Below are 20,254 nucleotides of genomic sequence, written 5' to 3'. Positions count from 1 at the left end.
TCTTTAGATGTCTGTTCCTTAATAGGGTCCGGGCTGAACACAGAACCTTCCAAACCGCCTGTAGCTCTCTGTGGTTTGAGGAATTGTTGCTCTCTTCCGAATTCCATTGTCCCTGGTAGTATCTTCCGAGTACCTGGCCGCCCCAACCTTGTTGACTCGCGTCCGTTGTTACCGTGACGGCCGGGGTCTGGATCCATGGGACCCCCACCTGAAGGTTCTCTGACACCGTCCACCATCGCAGGGATTTCTTGACTCGATAGGATAGGACAAACTGTCTGTCCAACGAAGACTGTCTTCTGTCCCATGTTGTTAGAACTGCTCTTTGTAGTTGACGGGAATGGAATTGGCTCCAGCTGACGCATGGGATACAGGCTGTCATTAGGCCTAGGATCTTCATTGCATCTCTTATCGTCACTCGAGTTCTTGCAAACTGTCGAACCTTCTCTATCAGGTCTGACCGTCTTCTGTCTGGAAGAAAAGACTTCCTGATGTTCGAGTCTAGTATTACACCCAGAAACTGTCTCCTTGATCTTGGGGTTAAGTGTGATTTCTTCCAGTTCAACACCCATCCTAGATTCTGCAGTGTGGAGATCACCAATCGAGAGTCGATCCTGAGTTGGGACTCTGAGTCTGCCACTAACAGGAAATCGTCTAGATATGGTACTATAATGATGTCTCGCTTCCTTAGGTAAGACACGATCTCTATGATGAGTTTTGTGAAAACTCTCGGAGCCGATGCCAGTCCAAATGGAAGGCAACGGAATTGATAGTGGAGGACTGAACCGTCTTTCTCTATCGCGAATCTTAGGTACTTTTGATGTTGTGAAGAAATTGGAACATGGTAATACGCACTTTTTAGATCCAAAGTGCACATTACCACGTCCTTCCCTAATAGGGGAACTGTGGAGCGAATGGACTCCATCTTGAATTTCTTGTACGACAACCATCTGTTTAGCGGCCTGAGATTTATGATGGTTCGGGATTCTCCTGACGGTTTTATTATAGAGAAAAGACCCGAGTAGTGACCTGTTCCCATTTGGTGAGGAGGTACGGGAGATATAGCCTCCATCCCGAGGAGATCCTGAATGTCTGACCACATTGGTGAGACTGAAGAGAGACGGGCGTTGGAAATGAAAAATCTCTCTGGGGGACGAGATACAAACTCTATCCTGTACCCCTGAGATATAACCTGAAGGACCCAAGGATTTGAGGTAATTTTTTTCCACTCCTCCAGGTAATTCAACAACCGACCCCCTATCCTGGTGGCGTCATTTCCTTCGGAACTCAGACCTAGGGTTTGAGGGACCTGGATCTCTATTTCGGTTCCTATTTTCTCCCCCTTTCTGATAACTCCATCTCCCCTGTTTACCTTTACCCCTATAGTCTGATCTCTGACTGTAATAGGGTCTATGAAAGGGCTGGAATTTTTTCTTTTTCTCTTCTGGAAACCCCTTGTTTTCATCAGAAGCTTTCTCCAGAATGTCATCTAATACAGGCCCAAAAACACGGCCACCTGAAAAGGGAATGGAACATAGTTTGTTCTTAGAAGGAACATCCCCCGACCAGCTTTTTAGCCAAATGGCCCTACGGGCTGCATTAGATAGTGATTGCCCCCTGGCTGTGAACCTGACAGATTCTGCCGTAGCATCTGCAAGGAAACCTGTGGCTAGTTTAAGTAAAGGGACAGCATTGATGATAGTTTCCCTAGAAGTCTTGGCTGACAATTGATCCTTTAAATCGTCAACCCACAGATGCATGGCTCTCGCCACAGAAGTCGCCGCAATATTTGTGCGGATCACAGCGGCCGAACTTTCCCAAGCTTTCTTAAGGAGGCCATCTGCCTTTCTGTCCATGGGCTCCTTTAAATTCGAGGAGTCCTCGAACGGAATGGCAGTTCTCTTGGACACTTTCGCTAGTGGGATGTCAATTTTTGGTATATCTTCCCAGTCTTTGACCTCCTCATGGTCAAAGGGAAGACGGAGTCTAAAGTCTCTCGGGATCGATATCCTCTTCTCTGCCTCCTCCCACTCTTCCAAAATCATTGAGCTGCGGGAAGAGGTTAAGAAGGGGTCAGTAGCTGCAATCTCTGAGCAAAAGCCGAGACTGAACTCGGACTCACCGAATGTGGGCATTAACTGGAAAGACTTTTGAAGTCTGCGAACGCAGCCCCCCGAACATCTCATCTTGTACGGAGAGAGAGGTAGAAGGTTCTTCAACCTGCATAGTTTGCCTGACCGCACCCAGCAGTTCATCAATATCGTTGGAAGAGAATAGATACTTTTTCCCCTTCTGAGGAGGGTCTCTACATACTTCCTCCTCTTCCACTATATCAGATTCTGATGGACTGTCCTCAGACGATGAATCTGACTCTCGGCCTCTTCCTAGACCTGGGAGGATCCTGGAACTCAGGCTGGATCGGCTGGGAGGCGGATATGTTAGATATAGAAGCCTGCACTTCTTCTCTAACCATAGCTCTCATGCTTGTTAATAGAGAGGCCTGTTCCTCTCCTACAATACGAGCGGTGCAGGACTCGCACAGAGGCTTCTGCCATGAGGCAACAAGTTTTGTAGCACATATTGGACATCTCTTAGTTCTGCCCGTCTTCTTATCCCCAGATGAAGGACGCCCCTGGAACAGACAAAGGGACCACTACTAGTACCTTTAATGGGCCTATAAGGAGTGCACCTCTAAGCGGGACTCACATGCGTCAGGGAATCCTGTTTCCCCGGGGCTTCTACGCTGACAGCCGGTATAGCACCTGGGTCCATTACAGCTGCGGTGCCTAGTGCTATCTAGCCACTTACCTTAAATCCTTTTGCTTGTGTCCCAGTCCTCCTACAGGAGCGAAGAGGAAGACCGCCCCCTTGCCGCCGCCCTGACCCAGAAGTGATGCGGCAGCGGTGAACCGGAAGTTCAAAGCCCATTTACCGCCGAGGAACACATGGAGTCCAGCGTTCTCTCCAGCATTCTGCCGAACCTGCCTCTCCTCGCCGGACTATCTGCGAAGGGATCACCCTGCAGAGACCATGCGCAGGTATGCTTGGGGTAGTCATCCGAGGTCGAGAGCCCCCCCCAGGGGGAAGCGACCTCCTCGCCAGGAGCAGCGCTGCACTGGCGTCGCTGAGGGACCCGCTTAATTGGGTGTCGGCGATACAGAGATTCGGCCCGTGGGAAGGAAGAGGCTGAGCCCCCCCGATCCGCACGCTCTGTAGGGACAGCGATCTCTCGTCGTTCCCATCCACAGTGGGACAGGAAAAACACTGAAGGGTGGAAGAGGGAGGGTCCTTTTAAACTCTCGTGTTTCCTGTCCCACTGCGAATAAGAAGGACGTCCTCCATGGTGCTGTCAGGTGGTGACCTGGAAAACCATAATTCTGACGTTTCAAATTTTCTTCTCACTACGCCGTTTAGCGACCAGGTTAATCCTTTTTATTGATCGGGCGATTCCAAACGCGGCGATACCAAATATGTGTAGGTTTGATTTTTTTATTGTTTTATATGGGGCGAAAGGGGGGGTGATTTAAACTTTTATATTTTTTTCATATTTTTTTTTTTTTATAACATTTTTTTAACCTCTTTCTGACCTCGGACGTGATAGTACGTCCGAGGTCAGCTCCCCTGCTTTGATGCAGGGCTCCGCGGTGAGCCCGCATCAAAGCCGGGACATGTCAGCTGTTTTGAACAGAATCGCGATCTGCCCGCACCTATTAACTAGTTAAATGCCGCTGTCAAACGCAGACGGCCGGAAATGACGTCATCGCCGACCCCCGTCACATGATCGGGGGTCGGCGATGCGTCTCCATTGTAACCATAGAGGTCCTTGAGACCTCTATGGTTACTGATCGCCGGTGGCTGTGAGCGCCACCCTGTGGTCGGCGCTCACAGCACACCTCCATTTCTGCTACATAGCAGCGATCAGCAGATCGCTGCTATGTAGCAGAGGCGATCGAGTTGTGCCCGCTTCTAGCCTCCCATGGAGGCTATTGAAGCATGGCAAAAGTAAAAAAAAAAAAAGTTGAAAAAAAGTTAAAAAAATAAAAAATATAAAAGTTTAAAATCACCCCACTTTCGCCCCAATCAAAATAAATCAATAAAAAAATAATAAAATCTACGCATATTTGGTATCGCCATGCTCAGAATCGCCCGATCTATCAACTAAAAAAAAGCATTAACCTGATCGCTAAACAGCGTTCCGGGAAAAAAATTCGAAACGCCAGAATTACGTTTTTTTGGTCGCCGCGACATTGCATTAAAATGCAATAACGGGCGATCAAAAGAACGTATCTGCACCGAAATGCTATCATTAAAAACGTCATCTCGGCATGCAAAAAAAAAAAAGCCCTCAACCGACCCCAGATCATGAAAAATGGAGACGCTACAGGTATCGGAATATGGCGGGTTTTTTTTAGCAAAGTTTGGAATTTTATTTCACCACTTAGTTAAAAAATAACCTAGTCATGTTTGGTGTCTATGAACTCGTACTGACCTGGAGAATCATAATGTCAGGTCATTTTTAGCATTTAGTGAACCTAGCAAAAAAGCCAAACAAAAAACAAGTGTGGGACTGCACTTTTTTTGCAATTTCACCGCACTTGGAATTTTTTTCCCGTTTTCTAGTACACGACATGCTAAAACCAATGATGTCTTTCGAAAGTACAACTTGTCCCGCAAAAAATAAGCCCTCACATGGCCAAATTGACGGAAAAATATAAAAGTTATGGCTCTGGGAAGGAGGGGAGTGAAAAACGAACACGGAAAAATATTCCCCGAAATCCTTACAAAGAAGTTATTTATAATCCTGTCTATATGGTGGTATGATAGAGTAACTCCTCCCACTTAAACTTAATTGGCCGTTTCATGGTATGAGTCCTTTGACTCTCATTCATTGATACACCCTCACATTTACTTACTGGATGACGGTATAACCCCTCTTACTTAATTTTGATTGGTTATGTGATGGCATAAGCCCGTTCCATCTCTTAAATAGAACTTAAAGCCTAGTAGAGGTGTGTAAAAGCTAGTTATTAATGAGATTCTGGTATTTTATTATCTATTCATGTTTTTAATGTATTTGTGTGTGCGATCATTTTGTGCGATTGCGCAATATAGGTCCTATATAACATCCTTTAATGTACCAGGGCTGAATCACCCTTTAATAGTGACATCTGTGGTGTGAGCATATGTAACTCCCCCTCCGGTCTTCCTGGTGGCTGCCCGGATGGTTATATTAGAGTTTCTCTGCTCCTTCCTACAACCGTTGTGAAGCATCACCCTCTAACAGTGATGTGAATATATGTAACTCCTCCTGTTTTCGTGGTGGCTGTCCGGATGGTTGTTTTGGAGTGCTTTGTTCCCTCTTGCAGTTTTTGTGAAGCATCTGCCATTTACAATCTTTCCTGCCTGCATTAATTGGTGGCATGATGGGATGGCTCCTCCCACTCGAATATGATTGGCCGCTTGACGGCATGAGTCATGACTTCTATAGAAACATGCCCGCTTACACTCATTGGTCTCAGGATGGTGTAACACCTCCCACATAATTTTGATTGGTTGTCTGATGGTATAAGTCCTAAGACACCTTTCCATAGACACCCCCCCAGGAAAAAGCAACCGTGAAACGCGCGTTGGGGTCCAGAGGCACGGCCTGTCACTTGGCAGTAAATCTTTTCATTGGATACGCTTAGAGGTAACATGTTGAGGAATGGATACTGTGCAATTTGCGTGTATGTGGGTCTTTGAAGGGACGAGGTAATGGTATTTGGCTATGGGTGCTTTTGTGTATAGTTAACCTGCGCCCCTAGTACCTGTTCTGAAATTATGGATATGGTTCCAGCCTCCCACACTGGTAATACAGATAGTGCATAGTTGCAAATATTGTATTATTATTGTCGAATTGAGAGTATGTAACATCCTATTGATTGTATATGTATACTTTTATGATTAAAAGATCTTAATCCTAGTGGATAGATTCCCTGATCCAGTAACTCTGCGAAGTTCCATATTCTGCTGGCCTCTGTTTTGGTTTGAGGCACCAATCTGTTTTATTGTTGTAGTTTATTGATGTTAAATAGAAATTCATGGGCTTAAATATTTTGCTTAGAAACACTTCTTGATTCTATTGTGGGCAATTACAAAGGATCTATATGTTTTATGGAGTGTGGCCTATTCCCGTGTAGGGTTTATGGGCATGGGTGATGTGCTTATTATATAGTTCTAGCCACACAAAGTTGTACAGTGGGTAAGGAAAGTATTCAGTCCCCTTTAAATTTTTCACTATTTGTTTAATTGCAGCTATTTGGAAAATTCAAAAAGTTCCTTTTTCTCATTAATGTACACTGCACCCCATCTTGACTAAAGAAAAAAACAAAAAAAACAAATGGAAAAATTACTAAAAGTTTATTAAAAAAGAAAAACTGAAAAAACACATGGTCATAAGTATTCAGACCCTTTGCTCAGACACTCATATTTAAGTCACATACTGTCCATTTCCTTGTGATGCTCCTTGAGATGGTTCTACTCCTTCATTGGAGTCCAGCTGTGTTTAATTAAACTGATAGGACTTGATTTGGAAAGGTACACACCTGTCTATATAAGACCTCATAGATCACAGTGCACGTCAGACCAAATGAGAATCATGAATTCAAAAGGAACTGGCCATGGAGCTCAGAGACAGAATTGTGGCAAGGCACAGAACGAACCAAGGTTACAAAAGAATTTGTGCAGTACTCAAGGTTCCTAAGAGCACAGTGGCCTCCATAATCCTTAAATGGAAGAAGTTTGGGACCACTAGAAGTCTTCCTAGACCTGGCCATCCAGCCAAACTGAGCAATCGTGGGAGAAGAGCCTTGGTGAGAGAGGTAAAGAAGAACTCCAAGATCACTGTGGCTGAGCTCCAGAGATGCAGTAGGGAGATGGGAGAAAGTTCCTCAAAGTCAACTATCACTGCAACCCTAAACCAGTCAGGGCTTTATGGCAGACTGGCCCGATAGAAGCTTCTCCTCAGTGCAAGACATATGAAAGCCCGCATAGAGTTTGCTTAAAAAAAAACAACAAAAAAAAAACCCCACATGAAAGACTCCGAGACTATGAGAAATAAGATTCTCTGGTCTGATGAGACGAAGATAGACCTTTTTGTTGATAATTCTAAGTGGTATGTGTGGAGAAAACCAGGCACAGCTCATCACCTGCCCAATACAATCCCAACAGTGAAACATGGTGGTGGCAGCATCATGCTATAGGGGTGTTTTCCAGCTGCAGGGACAGGACGACTGGTTATCATTGAAGGAAACATAAATGCGGTCAAATACAGAGATATCCTGGATGAAAACCTCTTCCAGAGTGCTCTGGACCTCAGACTTGGCCGAAGGTTCACCTTCCAACAAGACAATGACCCAAAGCGCACAGCTAAAAATAACAAAGGAGTGGCTTCAGAATATCTCTGTGACCATTCTTGACTGTCCCAGACAGAGCCTTGACCTAAACCCCATTGAGCATCTCTGCAGACACCTGAAAATGGCTGTCCACCATCCAACCTGGCGGAACTGGAGAGGATCTGCAAGGAAGAATGGCAGAGGATCCCAAAATCCAGGTGTGAAAAACTTGTTGCATCATTCACAAGAGGACTCATGGCTTCCACTCAAACTGGTGCGTCTACTCAATTCTGAGCAAAGGGTCTGAATACTTATGACCATGTGATATTTCAGTTTCTTTTTAAATAAATTTTCAAAAATTACTCTATTTGTTGTTTTTCAGTCAAGATGGGGTGCAGAGTGTACATTAAAGAGAAAAAAAAAAAAGAACTTTTTTGAATTTACCATTTTTTTCATTGGCTGCAATGAAAAAGTGAAAAATTTAAAGGTGTATAATCGGTAACCACTGTATATATGCTTATAAATGTATCTTATTACAAACATATGTGGGATATCCTGTTTAAATATCTCATACATGCACTTCACGCATGTAGGAGACATACTCATTAACAAGATCTAGTCTGTGTATGGCTGCCATTCCATTCCCAGTGGTGCCAGATGGGGGTCCCACCTCTAGAACCACAGTCTGAGAAACTCTTGGAATGAGGATATGCCATAAAATTTCCATGGTAGAAATACTCCAGTGAATTAGACATCTACTAGACAAGTTAATCGCATTAAAAGACACTTCAGTCAGCCTCCCCATCCAATTTCAAATGGAAGATTACAGGAGATTTAACTGTCCAGTATATTGAGACTAGCTAGCTGAATTTTCTCTTAAATGTATATGCCCCATTAAAATGAGTTTACAAACCAAACTTACAGCAATCAGCTGCCAGATGTGACAGAAGCCACCAGGTGTAAATACTTTGAAAGAAGCTGGTATAGGAGATGTTCTGCAGCACCTGGCAGCTGCTGTTTCTCTGAGAGAAGTTGTGCTGTTCCATGCTCCATTTAAAGTGTTCACATCCGGCGGCCAACAGAGCTTGTAATAGCTGATGGATATGGGGTGGCTGATAGCAGATCAGTAATGGTCTGACATTTATGTGACTGAACAACTTCTCCTAATTACCTTCCCTTTACATAGGAAACATTTCGTTTCATAAAAACAAGACCACCAAACAACCATCACCCCGCCTCAAAAAAAAAAAAAAAAAAAGGAAAATTGGATCTATTCCAATCTAGAGAATAAAAATATTAATGACCTAGGATTTCAGCTCCATAATAGTCAGTTAAGGTCTCCATCATGAGGAGGCCTGTAACCCATGAGGGATTGTCTTGTTTTATATAGAACTGACTCCTAATCATATCTAACCTGTTCCATACAAGAATCTTACGGGATTTTGTAGTTGTATTTGAAAATTAACACCACCCAACACATTTCAGCCCTCGCTGCATTTTTGTTTTGTTTTTAAAAAACAAGCTACGCCATAGTCTCTTGCCCTGGCTCCACTGGCTAGTCTCCGCTGCTCCCAATAGGTGGCATTGGCTGCGGTGCAGACATCACCTTGACAACATGGCAGGCAAGATTGGTAAGATTGACGTTGGCTGTGGTCCTATCCCGTGCCTACATCGGCAGCCAATGTCAGATACAGGCAGAGACTCGGTGCCATTGCACCCATGGAAGGTGACTATAGCATGGTATAGCTTAAAAAAAAAAAAAAAAAAACAGTGAGGGACAAATTATATTTGAAAGGGAACAACCAATGTATGGTGCATGTACAGTGCCTTGCAAAAGTATTCGGCCCCCTGGAACTTTTCAACCTTTTCCACATATCATGCTTCAAATATAAAGATACCAAATGTAAATTGTCCTAAATGCCTAATGATGATAAATATAATCCACCTGTGTGTAATCAAGTCTCCGTATAAATACACCTGCTCTGGGATAGTCTCAGGGTTCTGTTTGAAGCACAGAGAGCATCATGAAGACCAAGGAACACAACAGACAACCAAGGAACACAACAGACAGGTCCGTGATACTGTTGTGGAGAAGTTTAACCCCTTTACACCCAAAGGTGGTTTGCACGTTAATGACCGGGCCAATTTTTACAATTCTGACCACTGTCCCTTTATGAGGTTATAACTCTGGAAAGCTTCAGCGGATCCCAGTGATTCTGACATTGTTTTCTCGTGACATGTTGTACTTCATGATAGTGGTAAAATTTCTTTGATAGTACCTGCGTTTATTTGTGAAAAAAATAAAAATTTGGCGAAAATTTTGAATATTTCACAATTTTCCAACTTTGAATTTTTATGCAATTAAATCACAGAGATATGTCACACAATACTTAATAAGTAACATTTCCCACATGTCTACTTTACATCAGCACAATTTTGGAACCAACATTTTTTTTTGTTAGGGAGTTATAAAGGTTAAAAGTTGACCAGCAATTTCTCATTTTTACAACACCATTTTTCTTTTTTAGGGACCACATCTCTTTTGAAGTCATTTTGAGGGGTCAATATGATAGAAAATACCCAAGTGCGACACCATTCTAAAAACTGCACCCCTCAAGGTGCTCAAAACCATATTCAAGAAGTTTATTAACCCTTCCGGTGCTTCACAGGAATTTTTGGAATGTTTAAATAAAAAACGAACATTTAACTTTTTTCACAAAAAATTTACTTCAGCTCCAATTTGTTTTATTTTACCAAGGGTAACAGGAGAAAATGGACCCCAAAAGTTGTTGGAAAATTTGTCCTGAGTACGCTGATACCCTATATGTGAGGGTAAACCACTGTTTGGGCGCATGGGAGAGCTCGGAAGGGAAGGAGTGCCATTTGACTTTTCAATGCAAAATTGACAGGAATTGAGATGGGACGCCATGTTGCGTTTAGAGAGCCACTGATGTGCCTAAACATTGAAACCCCCCACAAGTGACACCATTTTGGAAAGTAAACCCCCTAAGGAAATTATCTAGATGTGTGGTGAGCGCTTTGACCCACCAAGGGCTTCACAGAAGTTCATAATGCAGAGCCGTAAACATAAAACAAAATTTTTTTCCCACAAAAATTATTTAGCCCCCAGTTTTGTATTTTCCCGAGGGTAACAGGAGAAATTAGACACCAAAATTTGTTGTCCAATTTGTCCTGTGTGTGCCGATACCCCATATGTGGGGGGGGGGGCACTGTTTGGGCGCATGGGAGGGCTCAGAAGGGAAGGAGCGCCATTTGGAATGCAGACTTAGATGGAATGGTCTGCAGGCGTCACATTGCATTTGCAGAGACCCTAATATACCTAAACAGTAGAAACACCCCACAAGTGACACCATTTTGGAAAGTAGACCCCCTAAGGATCTTATCTAGATGTGTTGTGAGAGCTTTGAACCCCCAAGTGTTTCACTACAGTTTATAACGCAGAGCCGTGAAAATAATTAAAAAAAAAATTTTCCCCACAAAAATTATATTTTAGCCCCCCGTTTTGTATTTTCCTAAGGGGAACAGGAGAAATTGGTCCCCAAAAGTTGTTGTCCTATTTGAGCTGAGTACGCTGATACCCCATATGTTGGGGTAAACCCCTGTTTGGGCACACGGGAGAGCTCGGAAGGGAAGGAGCACTGTTTTACTTTTTCAACGCAGAATTGGCTAGAATTGAGATCGGACGCCATGTCGTGTTTGGAGAGCCCCTGATGTGCCTAAACAGTGGAAACCCCCCAATTATAACTGAAACCCTAATCCAAACACACCCCTAACCCTAATTCCAACGGTAACCCTAACCACACCTCTAACCCTGACACACCCCTAATCCCAACCCTATTCCCAACCGTAAATGTAATCTAAACCCTAACAGTAACTTTAGCCCCAACCCTAACTGTAGCCTTAACCCTAGCCCCAACCCCAACCCTAACCGTAGCCCTAAACCTAACCCTGGCCCTAACGGGAAAATGGAAATAAATACATTTTTTTTATTTTTCTCTAACTAAGGGGGTGATGAAGGGGGGTTTGATTTACTTTTACAGCGGGTTTTTTAGCGGATTTTTATGATTGGCAGCCGTCACACACTGAAAGACGCTTTTTATTGCAAAAAATATTTTTTGCGTTACCACATTTTGAGAGCTATAATTTTTCCATATTTTGGTCCACAGAGTCATGTGAGGTCTTTTTTTTTTGCGGGACGAGTTGACGTTTTTATTGGTAACATTTTCGGGCACGTGACATTTTTTGATTGCTTTTTATTCCGATTTTTGTGAGGCAGAATGACCAAAAACCAGCTATTCATGAATTTCTTTTGGGGGAGGCGTTTATACCGTTCCACGTTTAGTAAAATGGATAAAGCAGTTTTATTCTCCAGGTCAGTACGATTACAGCGATATCTCATTTACCATATATACTCGAGTATAAGCCGACCCCCCTAATTTTGCCACAAAAAAAAATGGGAAAACTTATTGACTCGAGTATAAGCCTAGGGTGGAAAATGCAGCAGCTACCAGTGAATTTCAAAAATAAAAATAGATGCTCCATACCATTCATTATTGCCCCATAGATGCTCCATATAAAGCTGTGCCATATATAATGCTCCATACCATTGATTATTGCCCCATAGATTATCCATATATAGCTGTGCCATATAGAATGCTCTGCACCGTTCATTATGGCCCCATAGATGCTCCATATAAAGCTGTGTCCCATATACAATGCTCTGCACCGTTCATTATGGCCCCATAGATGCTCATTATAAATCTGTGCCCTATATGCTCTGCACCGTTCAGTTTGGCCCCATAGATGCTCCATATAAATCTGTGCCATATATAACGCTGCTGCTGCAATAAAAAAAAAAAACAAAAAAACTCACCTTTCTTGCTTGCAGCTCCCCAGCGTCCGGTCCCGGCGTCTCTCCTCACCGACTGATCAGGCAGAGGGCGCCGCGCACACTATATGCGTCATCGCGCCCTCTGACCTGCACAGTCAGAGTGGAGAGATGCGGGGAAGATGGAGCGGTGCCCGGCGTGTGGATCGTGGACAGGTAAATATGACATACTTACCTGCTCCCGGTGCGGTCCCTGGCTCCTTCTCCTGGACAGCTGGTCTTTGGGTGCCGCAGCCTCTTCCTCTATCAGCGGTCACCGTTACCGCTGATTAGAGAAGTGAATATGCGGCTCCACCCCTATGGGAGTGGAGTCCATATTCATAAGTTTAATGAGCGGTCCCACGTGACCGCTGTACAGGGGAAGAGCTGCGGCATCCGAAGACAGTGTGACAGGCAGGGGGAGCGTCAGGATCGCCGGGACTAGGTAAGTATGCCTCAGACCTCTACCCCCCTCACCCGCCGACCCTGCCACAGACCGTGACTCGAGTATAAGCCGAGAAGGGCACTTTCAGACCCAAAATTTGGGCTGAAAATCTCGGCGTATACTCCGAGTATATACGGTATATCATTTTTTTATGCTTTAGCGCTTTTATACGATAAAAACTATTTTATAGAAAAAATAATTTTTGCATCGCTTTATTCTCAGGACTATAACTTTAATTTTTTTGCTGATGATGCTGGATGGCGGCTCTTTTTTTGCGGGACAAGATGACGTTTTCAGCGGTACCATGGTTATTTATATCCGTCTTTTTGATCGCGTGTTATTCCACTTTTTGTTCGGCGGTATGATAAAGCGTTGTTTTTGGCCTCTTTTTCTTCTTACGGTGTTTACTTAAGGGGTTAACTAGTGGGCCATTTTTATAGGTCGGGTCGTTACGGACGCGGCGATACTAAATGTGTACTTTTGTTTTTTTTCAATTTTGATAAAGAAATGTATTTATGGGAATAATTTTTTTTTATTATTTAGGTTTTTTTTTTTTTTTTTACACTGCACATTTGGATTTTTTTTTAAACTTTGTCCCGGAGGAATGAGGAAGGGGGGGGGGGGGGATGGGGGGGACATCACAGATCGCACAGCACTCTGTCAGATCACCGATCTGGCTTACAGTGCTGCAGGCTTACCAAGCGTCTGCTCTGAGCAGGCACTTGGTCAGCCACCTCCCTCCCTGCAGGACCCAGATGCCGTGGCCATATTGGATCCGGGCCTGCTACAAGGAGGGAGGTAGGGAAACCCTCGCAGCAACGTGATCACAGTGTTGCTCCGGGGGTCTCAGGGAAGACCGCAGGGAGCCCCCTCCCTGCGCGATGCTTCCCTGCACCGCCGGCATACCGCGATCATGTTTGATCGCGGTGTGCCGGGGGTTAATGTGCCGAGGGCGGTCTGTGACCGCTCCTGGCGCATAGTGCCGGATGTCAGCTGCGATAGGCAGCTGACACGCGGCCGCGCTCCCCCCGTGAGCGCTGCCGATCGCATGTGACATACTATCCCGTCGGTGGGCATACGGGCCCACCCCACCTCGACGGGATAGTTCGTCATACGTCAGAAAGGGGTTAAAGTTTGTAACAAGCCACCTGGGAGACACACCAAGCATGTGGAAGGTGCTCTGGTCAGATGAAACCAAAAGTCGAACTTTTTAGCAATAATGCCAAAAGGATATGTTTGGCGTAAAGGCAACACAGCTCATAACCCTGAACACACCATCCACTGTCAAACATGGTGGTTGCAGCATCATGGTTTGGGCCTGCTTTTCTTCAGCAGGGACAGGGAAGATGGTTAAAATTGATGGGAAGATGGATGGAGCCAAATACAGGACAATTCTAGAAGAAAACCTGTTGGAGTCTGCAAAAGACCTGAGACTGGGACGGAGGTTTGTCTTCCAACAAGACAATGATCCCAAACATAAAGCAAAATCTACAATGGAATGGTTCACAAATAAACGTATCCAGGTGTTACAATGGCCAAGTCAAAGTCCAGATCTCAATCCAATCGAGAATCTGTAGAAAGAGCTGAAAACTGCTGTTCACAGGTGATCTCCATCAAACCTCACTGAGCTCCAGCTGCTTGCCAAGGAAAAATGGGCAAGAATTTCAGTCTCTCGATGTACAAAACTGATAGAGACATACCCCAAGTGACTTACAGCTTTAATCGCGCAACAAAGTATTAAAGGGGACGAATAATATTGCACGCCCCACTTTTCAGTTTTTGAATTTCCACAAAAATTTAAAAAGCAATACATTTCATTCAACTTCACAATTGTGTTCCACTTGTTGATTCTTCACCAAAAATTTACATTTGGTATCTTTATGTTTGAAGCATGATATGTGGGAAAAGGTTGAAAAGTTCCAGGGGGCCGAATACTTCTGCAAGGCACGGTAAATGGGCTGATTATAGGTAGATGTAAACATGCTGGGGATCATCCAGCACTCAGTGACTGAAAATGCTTGTGGGAGCTTAACCATTATTGGCATCAGGTCACCTCTATTATTTTTCAGGGGACGTGCTGCCGAGAACTTGATGCATGGCAACAGAATGATCATGATAGAGATAATCCTGTCCCGATCAGTTCTACTAAGCCTGTATATGGCTATGTTCACTTTAAATCACAGTTTGTACCACAGCATGACCCCTGCGTATGAATGCTGCCTAAAGAGGCTCGTAAACAAGCGCTGATTGACTTGTGTATGGCTGATCAATGGTAATTAACAGGCCATGATCAGCACATCGGAATGCAACTTTACTACATACTGTACTGTAATATCAGGTGCTGCAAGTCCTGGGGACAAAGGGGAAAACATCTTCTGTGCTTTATCCAGACACATATGTTAAAGCTGTTGGCCCAGAGCCAAATTTATAGTCAGACCCTCTCAACGATCAAGTTTAATGATGATGTTTTCTAATGTGACAGAAGAGCCTAGGCACAAATTCCGGATCCTCAGAGATATTGTTCTGGTCTTACCCTTCTATGAATGTAAATACTCCCCTTACTACATATAGAGGGATAACGTCCAGGCACTGATTATAGGGCACATCATGCCCCATGCTGGGAGTGAAAGCAACGTATCTTGACACCTGCAGATTCTGCAAGTTACAAATGTAAAGAATTTGAGTGAGCATGGTGGCGCAGTGGTTAGCACAGCAGCCTTGCAGCGCTGGAGTCCTGGGTTCTAATCCCACCCTGGACAACATCTGCAAAGAGTTTGTATGTTCTCTGCGTGTTTGTGTGGGTTTCCTCCGAGTTTTCCGGTTTCCTCCCAATCTCCAAAGACATACTCCTAGGGAATTTAGATTGTGAGACCCAATTTTTTCCATTGAGGTCTATGGAGGTTACTGTCTAGAAATCAACTATCCATTCATGTTTTTTCTATTTCTATTTGCAGCTGCAGTTGGTGGCCAAAATTTGCAAAGCAAAATTGTCCAAATGCTGGGGGCCCCATGGACGTGGCTCACATCTACCTGTATACAAAAACTTACATCATATCCAGTTGTCATAGTACTACAACTTAAACATAAAAGAAGCACAAAAAGAAAATATGGGAAAAGCCTCACTGTGTGGTAAATGTAGCGTTGGTTCTTGGGTGTCCTATAAAGCTCTTGAGCATTACATTTTATTCACTGAGCCACTCACCATTTCACCAATCATTTGATACGACACTAAAGCTGCTTATTCATTTAAAACAATGTTCTATAGTCATCTAACAGATTTATATTAGGCATCCATTGTCGGAGTGGGGAGCCAAGGGTCCAACAGCAATCAACTGCAGGGCCCCACTTTTCAACTTCATGCAGATAGGACATTATCCTCATTCACAAATTTATATAACAATAAATTGTGCTAAATAACATGCCGCCTTTGTACATAGTGATTCAAGAATATTGTGCCAAGTACTGCTCATATAAGAGCACAGGGGCCCACCGGAGGATTTTCCTGTTCTCCTGTGGGCCAGTCCAGTCCATATGACAAAGACAGACAGGTAGATGGCACTGTCAGTGCGACTACTACAGGACCCTTGTAAAAGGGGTCCTGAATGGAAAGTACATCCCTTAGTTCAATGTATTTTAAGAATGTGCGCAGAGAGCCCTTCTTTTTAGGTCCTACAAACAAGGATGTGGAGGAAATGAGGGAAAAACAGATTGGGGCAAAGAAATACAAGGTCATCCTAGTCCCATCCCACATAGTGAGGGGTGTGGTTGTGTGGACCTGCACCAGATATCTACGCTTCTCTTACTCTTCACCGGATATCATTAACAAGCCCCACGATTTTGTGTATTACCAATCATCCAAACCATGAATTTAATTTCCGACATGATAATATATGTGCTGCAGCTTTCTTGGTGCTGATTGTTCTCAGAGCGCGGGCGTTTACTGGCAAACAATAACTTCTCTGCTTGTGCCCGTAAATGATTCGTACGGTGCCGTTCTGTGCGTGTCACCTACCGGAATAAGGGGATACCTGCAACAGGGTGAATAATGCGCCGTCAGTCTACTGGCTCAGCAGGGTAATATATTCTGTGTCCAATACAAGAAAGCAGGATGCCCAAATATTAGCAAAACATCACTTTAAGATGTTGTTTGTCAATCTGAACAATGCGGGAAATAATCTTGATAAATCTAATCTCTCAGCAGACATTGTGGGATCTTCCCTGCTCGGAAAGTCACTGTTTATGTGATTATCTGGAATATTTGATTTTCTGATATCTTCCTGGTCATTTTATTAGAATATTGTCAGATTAACCACTGTATATCCAAGTGATTGTTGTGATTTGAGTGCTGATGATGATGTGCAGAAGTTGAAGTTTGTTATTGACCTGCAGAATACAATGTATACCGGCAGACCACCGCACATTTTCTGGTACCGCCGCTATGACAGTGGTCACTAAATTGGCTGCAGAACAAGAAAGAGCTTCTTTAATGAAATCACTGGTGTAATGAACATTTGCAGCAGGAAGACGACACAAGTCTCTTTCCAGGGAACATAAAATTAATTTCAAGCCATAAAATTACTCATGAGGATGCGGGGTAACATGAAAGTCATCACAGGAACACGGAGATTGGAAGGATTTGGTTTTGACTTATTATAAGGGGTGTCAGGCATCATGTGGTCATCTTACATAGCTGCCAACCACGCTTCACACTTACAAATAAATATTATATCTTTTCATAAGTGTGAAACGTGGTTGACAGCCATGTATAATGACCACATGATGCCGGACACCCCTTTTAAAAAATACAAATTATATATAGTCTTTTAAGTCAGATATGTACGATTGCCACATAATTACAACTAAAGATTTCACCTTAAACACAACCTTTAAAACATTGTTTTCCATAGCTATAAATGACGACGAGTTCATAGCGGTGATTTTTAATCAGTCTTCCCATCCATCATCACTTGGAATTATCTTTCACTGCTCGGCAGATCATAAATCTGTCATATTGCTTGAGCGAGAATGTAACGGAGCCAAAAATAACCATTTCATAACTTATGCTGTATTCCGATGTAGGAAAGATACATGTACAATTCTATGGTATCAGGATCTATAGTTCTACAATACTGAAGACTAAGTCTGAGAACAGATATTGCAGAGTGGAGCCTGTGGTCTTTAGGAGAAAGCCTTGTTCTGGTCACCTGGAGGGGTTGACGGGTTTACCAGCAGCGCCCCAGTCCCTGGCACTTATTACACCGCCCTGCCCCAGACTTTATGAGCAAACACTGCCATATGGCGATAAGACTATATGACAGGACTGTGGACACTGCACAAACAGCAGCTGCTGGGATCTTTATCACCTTCCAGACCCCCAGCTCACCTGCCCTGGGGGGACATCTCATTAATGCAGGAGGGCTGATTATTGGTACAGTACATTGTAGGTTGGGGATCTGTGATTGGGGGGTTACATGGGGGCACATGGAGCTGGTTTACAGGTCACATAAAACTTTTAGGTAGGAGCCAGTTTACTACAGGAAAACTTTGCGAACTCCAAGGTGAACGCTATTACCTATAAATTACCTTTGAGCAAACGACCCCGAAGAAGAAGCCAGTCATAGGGGTTGGTGGCGATAAAGGGGTTAAGTCGCCATGTATGAATAGGATTTATTGAGAAAAAAAAGGCGATTATGCGCACTGCAGCAGAGGGATTATTAATATCAAAAGTCATAATTCTGATACAGGGAAACCAGTTCATTCGCTCTGGGCATTAGCCGGTCATAGCAGGCGGCACAGCTTACCTTGGCTGAGGCACAGGACGCACAGTGCCCACCTGGCTGATGCCATGCTGCTGGAGGTAGAAAGTTGCCCTCTGCAATAATCCACTTCTCTGGCCCCAGGGCGTGTCTGCGGGAGACGGCAGCAAACAGTCGGCTAGTCCTCAGCCAGATGCCCCATTGCGGTTCTGCTGGGGCTAGTCCATGTCCGCGGGCGGCCGGCTCAGCATGCAGCCGGGCTCTGCACTGGGCATCTCACGGAGGTCCGGCCGCTGTCGGGAACAGATGATCGGCACTGCTCACTGCCACAGCGGGGAAAGTTGGCGAAGACGGGGACCCGACACACTGAGGTGGCACCGTCACCTTACCCCTGCTCTGGCACGGTGCCAGCCCCAGCTCTAACACTGTCTGGGCAGACGGCTGAGGATGCTGCTGGAGGTCCAGGGAGTCTGCCTCTGGGTGGATCCGGCTCTCCCAGCCCAGCCGAGCACTAATGAAGGCAGGAGCAAATGGGCACTCAGCTACACCCAGCCTAATTAATAAACTGCAGCCAGGAGCAGCAGGGAGGGGAGACACTCAGATGTGCTGGGATGGAGTGAAAAGGGCAAAGGAAGGAACACACAAAGCAGCATCAAAGCAACCAGCCAGAAAGCACTGCCACCCTGCAGGCTGCCCGGGCAGCACCTGTCTCCAACAGGGGCCCAGGATGGGAATTTCTGCTCATTTCTGGATTATCTGCCTTCATTTCTGAATATTTACTCTTACAAGGAAAGCTTTACTCTTAGCAGAGGTTCAACAGAAGAAAGAATTGAAAAAGCACAAAAGGGAGAAAGTATTGAAAAAGCACAGGTCATTCCTTTTTTTTATTATGCTTTTATAGCATCATCATATTCTGCAGCACTTTACAGACATTATTATCTCTGTACCCATTGGGGCTCACACCCTAAATTCCCTATCTGTATGTGTTTGGAGTGTGGGAGGAAACGGGAGAACCCAGAGGAAACCCGCACACCACAGGGAGAACATACAAACTCCTTGCAGATGTTGTCCTAAGGGCTCATACTCACTTGTGCAAAACCAGGATGAGTCTCGAACGGTAATACCCAGCGCTGCTGCCGGCACTCAGATCTGAGCGTGCGGCCACATAGGAGTACATGCAGCTGCACGCTCTGCTCCTCTGTGCCAGGTGCAGTGCCAGGTATTGCCACGCAAGACTCATCCGAATTTCGCGCAAGTGAGTATGAGCCCTTAGAGGGATTTGAACCCAGGAGCCCAGTGCTGCAAGGCAACAGTGCTAAACACTGAGCCACCATGCCACCCTGAATATAGTAGTGTGTTAACCACTGAGCCACCATGCCACCCTGAATATAGTGGTGTGCTAACCACTGAGCCACCATGCCACCCTGAATATAGTAGTGTGCTAACCACTGAGCCACCGTGCTACCCTGAATATAGTAGTGTGCTAACCACTGAGCCACCATGCTACCCTGAATATAGTAGTGTTCTAACCACTGAGCCACCATGCCACCCTGAATATAGTAGTGTGCTAACCACTGAGCCACCATGCCACCCTGAATATAGTAGTGTGCTAACCACTGAGCCACCATGCCACCCTGAATATAGTAGTGTGCTAACCACTGAGCTGCCTGATATGGGTTGTACTAAATAGGTGGGCTCCTCAAGAAAACACCCATTCTGGAGCCTCTTTTCTTATAAAGCCACAGATGCCCATGCTTCACTGCCCGTATACAGACCGCAATGCCCGGAACAACCG

General features: G+C 44.6%; 1 protein-coding gene across 1 annotated transcript in view; it reads right to left on the bottom strand.

Annotated features, from left to right (window-relative positions):
• RET (ret proto-oncogene) overlaps positions 1–18,995 on the bottom strand; it is a 158,000-nt gene extending 139,005 nt beyond the window's left edge. The window contains exon 1 of the mRNA XM_069753110.1: positions 18,505–18,995. Coding sequence (XP_069609211.1) covers positions 18,505–18,550 — 46 coding nt within the window. The 5' untranslated portion in view covers positions 18,551–18,995. The remainder of the gene's footprint in view (positions 1–18,504) is intronic.
• Positions 18,996–20,254: the final 1,259 nt, after the last annotated feature.

This window comes from Ranitomeya imitator, chromosome 2 (genome assembly GCF_032444005.1).
Source record: "Ranitomeya imitator isolate aRanImi1 chromosome 2, aRanImi1.pri, whole genome shotgun sequence".
Taxonomy (NCBI): Eukaryota; Metazoa; Chordata; class Amphibia; order Anura; family Dendrobatidae; genus Ranitomeya; species Ranitomeya imitator.
This window is presented reverse-complemented; position numbering and strand designations above follow the sequence as displayed.